Raw genomic sequence first — 13,582 nt, 5'->3', positions numbered from 1 at the left:
CTACCATACAGCTGAACCTATAGACTGTGGGCTCTTCTGACATCTTTGCTTTGCAGTACAGTCCTACTAGTTGGGAAGACACCTCAGTCCCTCTTGATGTATCAACATTAGGCTTCAAGTACTTGTAAGGAGCGGCAAATTCCACAATACCTCTTCTATATCAACAATCACAAATTGATCATCATCTTCTTCTGAGAACTTTGTATTTTGTGCATAGCAGCTTATTAAAAAGCTACTGTTTTGAAACATGCTACAGGTTGAATACATTGTTTCTTCTTAGGGACATTCTATCAGTGCTCCTAACAGGGAGTGTAAAGAGTTTAAGTGCAAAGGGAAGAGGTCAGGGAGAGAATAGTGTGCTTTTTTCCCCCCCACCAGAACTGTTCTGTGCAAAAATCAATCCTAAGTACCTTACAGCAGTCATAGGAAATCTGACTCTGGCATCCTGCCTATCCAGTAGCATGTTCTCATGAAGGCACATTCCTTCCTTTTCACTAAAATTAGAATTTAACAGTGGACATCTTGGAGAATTCTCAAAATTGGAACAGCCAGTCCTAAAGTCCTTTTATTCACTTTTAAGTGAATAAAATCTTTTTTTAAAATCAGATGTGAAACAGCAAACAAGGAACAAACTCAGCTTTTGAACATGACCCACAGAATTTGGATTTTGTAACAGGTATGCCATTCTTGGATTTTTAGCTGGCGAATATCAGTTCACATGATTTCAGCAGCAGTAGAAGGTCATGATTCAGAAGATTCACAGTTGATGACCCTCAAACTTTTAACCTCAAAAATTCAATGGAGTATAAGCTTTGCTGTGCTTTTCTTTTGCAAAGATGGAAATTCCAGTAGCAAGTCTTTGCTCAGCCACAAATCCTTTTCAGCCATCAACCCAGTTACTGGTTTAGCTCTCTAAACTTCTACTCTGAGGGCCTCAATTCCATTATTCTTTATTTCCCTTCCCAAAGGGTCAGACTTGCACAGCAACAATACCACAATGTAAACTCATCTGTCTCATACCTTGTTGCTAAAGAAGGGTAGATACACACCACCACTCATAGGCCCACAGTGGCAATTCTGCAGTCCCCCGTGAAAAGCATATTATGTTCAGGATGAGAAGCCACACTTTGTGCGTTAAAGCCTGGGGAAAAAAATTTCAAGTCTACAGAATTTGAGTTACCTTGCATCCATTTTTTCTGAAACCGTTTTTCTCCTCATAGCATTTTTCCCCCCGTCTGTCAAAAGGACATTTGCTATACAATAAATGAGAAGAGGTATCACTGGACAGAAGCCATTCTGGCCAATGGAATGGAACTTTTATTTCAAATACATTCTTACAGTAAAGCTGTATTTTGTCATACAAGTAGATAAACTCAGGAGAAAAAAAAGATTCACCTATTCCCTTTTAAAATACTGGGCACAACTAAACATTAGGCAATTCCTATTCCTTTCCTAAACCATGTTAGGGATTTTTTCAGGGAAATGGAAATAAAGATGTAAACCAAGTCATTTGGTAATTAAATTACGGTCCAATGAAATCTGTAACACCATCATAAAAGAGTGTCTGCTCCTTCTTCAGGCTTTTTGAAGTGTAGGATGGCAGAAGGTTCTTTATAAACTCAGAAGTTTTTCATTGAGAGCAATCTGTGACTGTGTAAGGTTTGCCAGGTAGGTCACCATCAGGAGGTCCTGAGAGGTTTAAAAACAAAAACAAAACACACACACAGTGTGATTAGAAGTATTAGTATGAACAAAGACAGTAGCCTATCAGGGAGATGTGAATTTCCAACACCTTTAAAGCAATTCACAAACAGCTAAAGAAACTATCGTTAGTCTTGAAGATCCTACCCTGAGGAATGCTTCCCTAAGAGGAAGAATGTTTTGGTATTCCCAGGACAGGAAACATTGCTTGTGAAAATTTAACTCTGAGTTCATTTATGTTAACCAGGCAAGTCAAAGGGTATAAGCAAAATTAAAAATTACTTCTAGTCTTCCAGACTGTGGGTGAACAACAGTTCAGAAACTTAGCTTTGTAAAAACCTGTTAGGGAGACTAGATAGCACTAAAACCTTGTTCATGCCTTACGTGTTACCCGGTGAGGCTGTTACATGAGACAAAAGAACTTCAGCTCAGGTAAAGAGAGTTGACAAGTCAGCAATTACCCTTCAAATCCATACTGCATTATGTTTGGTAATTTACATTATATTGTCTAAACACTCTAACAGAAGAATCAATATTGGCTTTCAGATTATTTGCCCAATTCTTAAGTACTTTAAGGCTTGTTCTCTCACTTTCAATTGTTTGCAAGATTATTACGGTGAGTTCCTTTATCCACAGTCAGCTTTTAAAATATCAAACGAGAAAAAAGGCTATATTTGCTATTAACGTGTTGGTATGAAAAGATGGTTTGTTTTGACAAACTTGTGTCTGTAAGACAAACTTTCAAAGTTGCTGGCAATACACTGAAAGAAATAAAACAAACTTACATTGATATTGCTGTTCAACATTGTCTCAAAGTCCTCTGGTGAAATCTTTGGCACCTGATTAATAAGATCCATCAGGAATCGCCCGACAGTGTTGTCAGCAGCCACTTTGCCAGACTAGGTACAGGAGGAAAAAAAAAAAAACACCGAAAAGCTACTACACCATGAGCAAAACTCATGGCACAAACTCAAAACTGTAGCACAAAAAGAGAACATACAAGAAGAAAAACAAAACACAAGCTTCCATCAAACTTATCTGCTGGCTCATGAAAAGTTGGCCTTACCAGTACATCCTCTGCATACTGCAGCACCATGGCCAGGGTATCCTGAATCCTGGCTGAGGCTGATCCCACCTGTTGCAAGTCACTGGACAAGCCAATCACTCGATTAGGGCTAAAACAGGTCTTCATGATAAGATCCACTGAAAGCATAAGTAGAATCAGTGAATAGAACTGACTGCCACAGAAAACAGCTTAAGCCCTTAACTGCTCTCTGGAGATTTGAGGATAACATCAACTTCAACAAGTCTAATCACTATTCCCAGTAGCATGGCAACGTTACCAGGATTAAAAAAAAAAAAAGAAGGAAAAAAAAAGAATTTCCACAGTGCCACAAACATTATGCAGGAGAGCAGAAGGTTTCTCCCTTGCCAGATCTGCTGGATCTTGTTGCTCCAAGTCCACCAGGCAGAAATGTTGTTATCTTCATGGCACAATGACAATAAAATCACACTATGCAATTCATGTTCTATTAGAGTCATCAGCATCTCCCAAAATGAATTTGGGCAACACTGAAGAAAACTCAAAGCAATTTGTCCTCTCCAAAAGTAGTAGTAGTAGTAATAAATAAAAAAAAACACACACACACACATAAACACAGAGTAAACATGCTGCCATGATTTATAAGAAATCTAGTCTACTTCTAAGAGGCAGCACAGTAGCAACTCTAGGTATAACACCAGCCTTAAGTTTGCATTTCTTTTGCATTGCTGCCAGATTTAAACTACTGCACAAAGAGAGCTATCCAATCCCTTTTTCTCACAGCAACCTCAGAAGTTATGAGCAACATTCAGAGAAATGCAGTTTTAAGTTATTAGTGCCTTAATTTGTATTTGTCTCCATTAACTGTGGTGCAAACTCAGATGAAATACCTGTGACCCCCAAACATTAACAAATTAAGGGCTAACATCATCTTAGAACCAAGGGGAAAAAACAGTTAATAACGTTCTGAAATATGATATATCTACCGTCCCTGTGACGGGAGTCCTCAGCCTCTGCCTCCATCTCTCTAGTTTTACCATTTTAATTTCCTAACATTATCTTGTTAGCTTACATCTCATAATTAGCTTGATCACTTCTCTTTCCTAGACTGATATGCTACTGTATTCTGACTCTGTTCTACAATCATTTTGCATGCTCAAGACAGCAACACCATTTGCCCAGAACACTGCTCCACCTTCATCAGTCTTCACCGTCTTGTGTGACAGTACCCCTGCATGAATATCTTTAACAACAGCACGAAGAAAGAAGGTCTTTGCTATTTTGGGCAGTGCAGCACAAGCAGGAACATCTGCGTGCATGAATATGCAGCAATCCTTATATGTAGCCCTCAGCCATAAAACCTAGAACTGCAGATCCTTTCACTCTCCCCAACCCACCAGAAAACAAACACCAAAACTTCTGGTTAGGACCGTAATAAGAAGAAAACATTCACCTCCTATCCGCTCTGTATCATAGTAAACGTACTTCACTGTTAGAGGTGTGAACATCACGCCCATAGTTTTACCAGGGACCCCCATTGGAGCACTAGAAAAAAATAACAAACACCACCAAGTTTTCAGCAGGGACATATTACAGGAAGGAGATAATATATTTCCATCTTGATGATCTCTGTTAACACTGAAGCGTGAACATGAGTAGATTACTCATTCTCACCAAAATCAGCAGTATTAAGAGCCTGGATAACCGAGGACAGGAAATGCACACAAGCATATTATTAACTGCTCATTTTCATCCAAGAATATTCCTAACTAGCCTGATGTTTGTCTGCGTGAGCACATGAAGAGCTAAGTACTGTCTAGTTGCTTCTTGCTTGTAGAGCAAGAATAGTATCCTGAAATACTCCACGGTCTTTGAGAAATCCCTTAAGGAACAAAAATAAAGATGACAAAAACTCAAGTACAAAGCACTCTTAACACCTTTGTTATTTCTATGATCTGTGATTTCTATCTGAAGTTCATTTATGCTTTCAGTATGTAAGATGTCATGGAACAGCTTCTTTTTTGGAGATGCATAGTCAGGAAGCAGTATGATTTTGGCTTTAAAAAAAAAAAAAAAAAAAAAAAGGCCAGGGCTCTATTCTGGAAAGAAGAGAGGTGTTCAGTCAGTACCAGGAAGAACAGTGAGGTGGAATAGTTGCATTTCTCAGTATTTAACCTCCATTACCAATGGATAAAAATGCAGAGGATGAGGGCCAGAAAGACTGATCAAGAAGATGCTGATTATGTTTTAATCACACTGATTCTCTGACGTGTATAACTAAACTGCCCAGCAATAAAGTTCAGTGAATAAAGTCTACCATTCAGACAATAGGAGGGAAGTTAGTGACATTAATGCTAGCTATATAAATCCGGTAAAATGTCACAAAGACGTTCAAAACTCTCTTAAGATGAGTTAAGTGAGAATTCCCTTCTCCTCCTCCAATGAGGAACCAGCTTATGAAAGGTTAGGTCTTTCAGCTTGCGTACGATGGTCAAGACATTCCAGTGGGAAGAAAAACACGATCCCTGGCTCACAACTCTGTTTTAACTACTGCACGTGATTGTCTCAGTGGGACACTGTAGCCCATTGTACTTCTTGTTATCCTGATGGTGTCCCTCTTAGTAATCCAAATATACCCTTCCCAAAAATGCAACTTTCCAAAATACCTGACATAAGCTTTAATGCTCATGCGTCCATTCTGGAGACTTGTGTCCACAGTGAGGTGGATTGGATTGTGCGCTTCCCGGCTGTAATACTCGTGGATCAGGACCGAGTGCTCGGTGATGTCATGACCTGTTGCATACCTTCAAAAACACAAACATAAGGAGCCGTTCTTCCAACACTCAGGTGCCCAATGTTTGCTATTGTGGATATTTAACAAGTTTGTATCCTAAAACACTGATTTCCAAACACTGAGCTGCAGAGGCATACCAAATAGTGTTTCAGCCACATAATTTGTAGCTTTATGACTAGCGGTTCCAGAACTGTAGGAATCACAGTCTGAGCACAAGCATACCTGCAACATGCATAGGACCAACATTTTTGCACCAGCCACACAGAGTCAGTACAGCTGCTGTCAAACACCCAAGATTCAAGCATCTCTCACTACGCTCTGGACCAACTCCTTATTTCAATGTAAATCAAAGCATGCTAATTGAATCCAGCAATAAGCCACCAAGTAGATCTTCCACAGATGAAACATCTCAGTGCTGGAGACAGGACTTGTTAATCTAGATCCTTTATCTGGTCTGCAATTAGCGTCCTGTATGCATAGGAAAACCGTCATTACATCTGTGGTTCACCGTGCCATTAAAAGATTGTTGAGAAAACTGAGCATTGTGCTTGCAGAATTTTGCTCCGTAGAAACAGAGCTATGCTATTTTCCAGGATCAGAGAAGACATGGACAGACTAGTGAAACTATCTGCTCCATCCACACACCCAGAGGCCTAGACACGGATTCTGTCCCTGTAACACCCTCCTGATTCTAGCCTGGCCTCCCAAACACAAGTATTTTCCACCTTTTCTCAGCAGAGAACTTTTCCATGCTCAAACTGAAATCACAGACTCATCCTGAGGTCTTAGGTACTTGAAACTATTTTTGTGTTCTCTCTTCTTTCTAACCAGTTATCTTCCATGGCACAGGTTGTATTACAGGTCACTAAATAGTTCTTCTAACAAATCCGTGCAAGCATTCTGTAACTCATCACTCTTCTGCGATACCTTTTCTAGATCTAAACCAAAGTAAACACTGCGAGTCTCTCGAACTGTTTCCTCCTATTAAGAATTACAGCAGTTTTACAACTGCCTGTGTGTAACGGAGCTGCAGAACGTAACTGCAGGCATCAGGGCTCCTGTCTTAACCTGTGACAAGAACTATGCATTTCAAGCAGCTTAACAGACCTACACAACTGCTTGCATGTTCCTGCCCAAGGAGAACTTACCAGCCCAAGATGATCTCGCTAGGAGACACCTTCTTGTGCAGCTCATACATGTTTTTGGCAAATTCCATATCGACTGCCACCTAAAAAACGTGACAGCACAGCCAGCTCTAACAAGAATACTTGAATTTTAGCACGGGACAGCACAGGGAAAACCCCCAACGCTTGCCATCAGCGGGAGCTCAGGGAAGAGCAAGGGCACCCCGCCGAAGTCACCGGGCCCGGCCCGCCCCGCCGCCGCCGGGTACCTCATCCTCGGACTCGTTGTGAGGGACGGAGAAGCAGTTGGTGACCTCCACCGAGTGCTTGTCCACGGTCCCTGCGGGGAGGGCAGCGCGGTTAGCGCGGCGCCGCGGCCGGCCGGCGTGGGGGCTGCCGGCCGCCAGGGCCGCGCCGGGGCCGGCGAGCGGCTCTTACCCAGCAGCGTCCCGATGACCCGCGCCGCGCCCTCGTTGCGCCGCTCGAAGCTGTCCACGATGGAGGCGAGCACGACCGGGTGCAGCCGCACCACGCGGCCGCCGGGGAAGGGGCCCGAGAGCGCGGCGGACAAGGGCGCGGCTGGCGGCGGCGCCGGGGCGGCGGGCGGCGCCGGGGCGGCGGGCGGGGGGGCGCCGGCGGGCGGGGGGGCGGCCGCCGCCGTGGGGCTCGGTGCCGGGGCGGCCGCGGGAGGAACCGAAGCTGCGGTGGGAGCTGTCGCCGCCATCTTGCGAAGAGAGAGGCGGAGAGGGGGCTGCGCCAGTAATAATTGGCTGGCCTGAACGCCTGTCATGCAGTTCTGCCTCCCATTGGGCAATGAGGCGCCCAGTAAGTCCCTCCTCACATCTGTTAACCAATCTGAGGAAAGCTATGGGGGAAGGCACCCTCTGATTGGAGGGAGAACGCACCGTCTTTAGCGCGCTCTCTGGGGTCCGGCAACTTTTTCGATTGGACCCTCCGTGCCTGTTAGCTCCTTCATTGGCTGGTGAGGCTCCCACTGCTGTCTGTCAGTGTACGGAGGCCGGTCTATTGGTTGTGACCCTTCTGTTCCCGCCCCCCCGGGTATAAGGCAGGGGCGGGATTTATGCTTTTGTGTGTAGCATTGAGCCCTTGGCTGGTTGTGTGCAGTCCTCTGGCTTTCGTGAGTGTCGCCTGGCAGTCCCTCGGGGCTGGAGACCCCTGCTGTGGGCAGGCAGTAGGCCGGGGTCCTGCTGAGTGCTTCTGAGCTCCTCAGGGTCTTCTGGGCCCTATTGCCTCTGTGGCCCTAGTGCTGTTGCTGGGCCTTTGTTGGCCAGGCACCCTGGCACCTGTCACTGTTGATGGCAGATGGCCACCAAGGTGTTTGGGCAGTGGCAGCGCAAGTGGTGGGCCCAGCCCATGGTGGCGGAGCCGTTACTGCTGCCTTGACCTGCTCGCAGCGAGGGTGGAACCTGCCAGCGCCTCTCCTGCTATGTCCTGCGGTGCAGAGGCTGTGCCACAGCTATATGAGATGTGGTAAGCACGGCAGCCTGTAGGCCTCTAGCGTGGGAACAGTGTGGCACCAAGCTGCGGAGGTTACCTGGTAATGCTGTATGCCAGCACTATGCAGTGGTGGCACTAATGGCCCCATGAGGTGCTGCAGTGCTGTTACCCCTGTTTTTAGATCTTCCTTCCCAGTGAGGAACAAAGTGGTTATCAGGTATCACGTAGAGAGTGAAACTGAATGTTGATCACCTGTATCCAAGGCTTAATGGTTATCTAACAAATTGATTTTGTGGATTTGTTTACCTATTTACTTGTACTCCAAGTGTCCGCTCACAGGAAACAAAGCAACGTGTGTTGGGCCGGTATGGTTATAAAATAAACTATGTATGCTTTTGATGACTGGTAAGGATACTGGGTTCTTGTTGCACTTCCTTTTCCCTCTCTTTGCCTTCTGCCTGCAGCTGTTATCTCAAAAGTTGCAGCGACATGACAACAGATCTCTGTCTTAGTCTAAAACTTTTTCCTCACAAATATTAATTTGACAGACTTCAAGGGAGAATTTCAAGTGTCTTTGAAGTATTTGAGGAGTCTTGCATCCTGATAAAATGTTTAGACCAGTGAAGCTATGCCAGGCAGAAATTAAGTTTTCTGGCACCACTTTGTCAATCAGATGACTTCTTGAATGATTGAGAATCTTTCAAGGTAGTTGTTTCCCAAGTATAACAGAGAAAAGTGCTGTGCTGGTTATTGCATGGAGTGCAATTGTCTTTGCTCTTACATGGATCCACTTTGGGCTCCTGAGACACAATTTCCTAGATTTGGGTTACTAATTAAAGCCCTTTTAACATCAGAAAGCATTCTGTCAGGACTGGGGGCTTTTGGAGATTTGTCTACCTCATCAGCTGAGGGGAGATTATCAACAGATGACGAGCAGTTCCTACCCAGTCGTTGAAGACCATAAAAGGAGCAGCTCAACAAAAAGAATTTGTTCTAGCAGTTTGTGTCTCTTTTCCATAAGCAGGGTGCACCTATCACAGCTACAAAGGCGATTAATCCACTGATGTTGGGAACATGCACAGCTTTCATCTTTCTGTGAAAGCACCTGGTGGTCTGTATGCCAGTGAAGACTGACTCTCCTGTTCTTAGGCTTCTGCTATGCAGCCTTCGTTTCCTGTAGGTGTGCCTGGGTTCTAAGGTTGTGTGTAAGACTTAAAATGTTCCTGGAGCTTTGATGTGTCGTTGGGAAGTCAAACGTGTGAGGTATGCTTATTAGAGAGCAGCTGTTTGATCTCACTTCTATTTGCATCAAACTGGCTTTGATGCTTAATTTGACATAGTCACCTGCTGATTCAGGTGAAGCAAGCAAGGCTCTTGAAGACCTGACCATTATAGCTTTATGCTGCAGCCTTTAAAATTGGTCAGCTTAGTTTGGAGCTGCACTTGTGCTTTGAAATTAGCAACTGGGACAGCCTTCCTTAGTATGTTGATGTCAAGCTGCTGAACAGCATGCCAGAGTGTGTGTATAGTGAGTAAGGATGGACAGTCTAGATCTCCAAAGTCAAAGATCAGCGGTCAGCTCACACAAAGCTCAGTTTATACAGAGATTGTTTAATGGTAAGAAAATCAGTCATGTGATGCTGCTAGGACCTAAGGTGTCCAAGCTGCAAAACTGTTCTTGCTTGTTGTGTGACTTGTGGAAAATGTAGGCCTTCAGAACTAATACTGTTTCGCAAATAATCAGTTTATTATTTGAGATGGGAATTTACCAGTGACACATCAGGACTGCCTGTCACTGAAAACTTAGTGTCCGTCTCTGAAGTGATAAAGATGTTTAGCTATTACAGGACAATCTATCTGCCTAGAGGATAAATGAAAGAAACGTTCTCACATGAACACAGATCAGTGTGGTACCACAGGGCCTTCTGATTTTACAGTTTTTGTTGCGTAGTTTCCCTCCATCTTGTTTTGACAGTAAAATGACTTTTTAGCTCTGCTTTTGTAGGATTTCTCTTTACAGTTCTTATGTGGTCGACTCATTACTGCATATGCTATTGTGTCACCTGCACAGATGGTGTATAATCCCTTTATCAGTAGCTATCCCCTCATCTTGCTTATATTACTAGAAGCAGCATCACTTCTAGCACTGAGGAAAACTGTTTCTGTAGTACAGGCAAAATAAAATATTTACAACTTATTTCATTCACTGTTTCAGGAAGAGGTTTCATCTGGTTAGTTTCATGGGATTAGGTCTGATGGTTTTTATTCCATTATTACAACAAAATTTTCTATTGTGTTCTGTCCAAGTTAAAGTCTTTCAGTTATTTCTGCCAAGAGGAAATCAGTCAGTGAGCTTACTGTTTATTTTACATAATCCTACTTATTATCTTATACTTACATAGAAGAAAATGAATATCAAGTCTCACTTTCTGAATCACTTCAGATTTCTTGCTTGGAAGTCTGTGTCTCCAGCCTTCATTGTGCTCTCAGACTCTCTTTGCTTTCTTTTATGCCAAGTTAACAATGCTTTTGTGATTTACTGGTTATCTGTGTTTTTCAGGGGCCATATATTCTACCATCAGTCCAGGGCTTTTATATGGTATAGTCATAGGCAGTGATTTATCTCCATGTTAGCAAGAGGCATTCAAGCACTTCGCCTTTTGCATAATGTTTAAGGGGCTACTCTAATTATAAAAGAAATAATACTGACATGTGGGACTTATAGAGGTAGCATGAGAGTGAAAATCCAAATACTACCTAAAAATAATGAGGTGTAGTATTAATTGCCTGCTGCACCAATGTAAAAATATAACTTTCATCACCATGCTAACTTTAGAGAAGATATCAGGTGTTCAAAAACAGCACTTTGAGGATTGCCGTGTGCTTGTTAGTCACTATGTAGAAACACAGAAAACCAAGCTAAAATAAAGGTAACTTCACAAAAGAAGTTGCAGTGATAGTAAGTGAAAGTAGCGAAGATAAATGTACACAAGCTGTCATAGGCAGGCCAACAGATACTTTCACAGTCAGAGCTTTACACTCATTGAAGAGGAAGAAATATATACCAACTGAGTGAATGATAGCTGTGGGGTGGCAGGGGACCCAAACCCTAGCAAACACCAAATGCTACAATATAATTGTCTCAGACGAGTGTCGAAAATATTGAACTGTAAAAATAAGTCCCTAAATGATTGATTTAGCTGTTCAGAATTCTTTTATGTACCAAACGCGTTGCTGCTTGTGGTGTGTTAGAGATGCCTTGAAAATGACAAGGTGAACTGCGTCTACAAGTCCTTTTGGTGGAGGAGGCAGGTTTCTGCTGTTGCAGTAGTGTAATTCCTCAGGACATTTCACTATAACTGAGAGCAGGCTTCTCCCGAAGAGAGGGTAGGGTGGGTTGGTTTTTTTGTGGGGTTTTTTTGGTAGTACTAGAAAAGGTAGGCAGTTATCCAGGAGAAGAGAAAATTGCACTTCATAGCACCCTAGTATTCAGACATGGGGCTCGATTTTGAAGATGCAATAAAGGTATTAAATCACAGAAGACGTGACTGGATCTGTAGATAAGATTTGAACTGGTGGTCTTCAGTGGTGTTCAGTAGATTGTAACTAGCTAATTAGTTTTCCTGTACAAGTAAATTTAATATTGCTAAAATGTAGTGTCTTGACAACTTAGAGGGTTAAGAGCACTGGATCTGCCAAGCAGATACAGAACGAGCAGCCAAAGAGTCTTTCCTCATTCTGTTCTTCTGGTCTCGGGAGGAACAATCCAGAAATAAAGGGAAGAAGAAATGGGAGAAGATCAGCAACATAGTTGGAAAATAAAATATGATTTTTACAGAATAAAAATGAAAATTTGGAAGTTTGAATAAGAATTCTTAGTATTAGTGAAACATGGGGGATTTTACAAGACAATTGCAATTAAATATCTTAAGAAATGAAAAAGAAAGCTTAAGGTTTAGAAATTCTCTAAATTCTGGAGGAGTCTTCTGTTCGTTTGCATACTGTGCCTCTCCTCCTAATGCACAAAAGCATACGTTCACCAGTGCATCCCCTATTTTCTTCTGAACACTTTGACAATCTGCAAATGCCAGCTCTAATATTCTATATAAATGAAGCCGTGTATTTTATCAAGATCTATGTCACATTTGTAACTATAAAACTGGAGTGAACTCATGAAAACCCTGTTAGAATTTGTACTGTGCAAATAAACTCTTGGCTAGATTATTTTTGGAAAAGTTTCACTTGTTCTCAGATCCTGGCCAAGATCATACCCATTCTTTGATACTAAACGAAGGAGCATAAAAACATAGTGCTATATCCATTATTTCCCCCCAGTTCTCTCTGTTGGCTGCAGGATATTCAAATGCTTATGGCAGGGAATAAGACTGTCCAGATAAAAATGCAAAAGTTTATAAGGCAAGAAATCCATGTGCAGGTATTGCCGTAGAATGTAACTGCCACACCGTAACTGCCTGTTTATTGAGGAAAATCAGAACTCTGTAATAGTAGTGCTCCAGATTACATACACATATTGCAGACTTTTGCAAAAAGACAGATTGTGTTGGTTAGGGTTGTTCAAAATACGGGATATTTTACTAGGGCAGGCTCCAACTTTTTGGACCAGTTCTCTCTGAGGCACTTTTGTCACTTGAAGTATTTAATGAGAAATCACTTACGGAGTACAAACCATCGGGGAATGTGAATGCCTCAGATACATTGATTGAAACACATAAGAAGTAGAATCTTACCTTAATTTAAATGTACCATTGTCTAGATTTTGTTTCTGAAAATATAAGGAAAATGCATGACAGGAAATAAAAGAATGAAGGAAGAATAAAATGTATAGGAGGTAGAGAAAACGAAATTGGAAACAAGAAATAGGAATGTTTTGGCAATGTGAAACCCTTTGGCATGTGAGATTTATGATCTGATAGGAGACCTTGTAGTAGCTCCCAGGAGACAGACCTGAAAGAAATAGCTTATATGCCTGAAAGGTAGTATGCTTTTTTTAGTGTTATCAATTGATTTAATGAAATATATTCTCTCTCTCCCTTTCAGCCAGGAAAAGATAACTCGTGCTAGGTGTTTTCTGAGATATCAATCTTCTCCAGGATAGACCTCACCCTCAGGATTGCTCAGATGATTATATAGCTGAAAATGAGTCACACTTGTGTGTGTTTTGGTTGTTTATTTTTTAGAGGCAGGGGGGCTATCCCCAATTTGAAAAGCGCAGGGGCAATGCATGAATCTTGTGCTTGCCCTACAGGCATGAACGTGGGAGGTAAAGTCTCATCCTGCCTCCACGTCTACGCCTAGCCGTGCAGAGTACGTGTCGGCCTGGTGAGCGCGGGCGGAGGGAGGGTTTCCCGTGTCCCGAAGGGTTGCTTTGCCGGAGGTGGTGCCGCTGGGGCTGCGCAGAGACCGGGGAGAGGGGGCTCCGTGCGGCCGCCCTGCCAGATCTAG

The 13,582-nt window shown here is 42.8% G+C and overlaps 1 protein-coding gene across 1 annotated transcript; it reads right to left on the bottom strand.

Annotated features, from left to right (window-relative positions):
• Positions 1 to 1,277: 1,277 nt before the first annotated feature.
• Positions 1,278 to 7,395, bottom strand: EIF3F (eukaryotic translation initiation factor 3 subunit F). Its single transcript, XM_068950377.1, has 8 exons — positions 7,100 to 7,395; positions 6,931 to 7,001; positions 6,686 to 6,765; positions 5,410 to 5,547; positions 4,197 to 4,288; positions 2,768 to 2,904; positions 2,487 to 2,600; positions 1,278 to 1,689 (listed from the first exon to the last, which is right to left on the bottom strand). Exons 1-8 carry the CDS (start codon positions 7,383 to 7,385, stop codon positions 1,612 to 1,614), a joined length of 996 nt encoding a protein of 331 aa, XP_068806478.1. The 5' UTR covers positions 7,386 to 7,395; the 3' UTR covers positions 1,278 to 1,611.
• Between the last annotated feature and the right edge of the window lie 6,187 nt (positions 7,396 to 13,582).

Source organism: Struthio camelus, chromosome 7, assembly GCF_040807025.1.
Source record: "Struthio camelus isolate bStrCam1 chromosome 7, bStrCam1.hap1, whole genome shotgun sequence".
Taxonomy (NCBI): domain Eukaryota; kingdom Metazoa; phylum Chordata; class Aves; order Struthioniformes; family Struthionidae; genus Struthio; species Struthio camelus.
The sequence above is the reverse complement of the archived record's forward strand: the minus strand, read 5'-3'. Positions and strand labels throughout refer to the sequence as shown.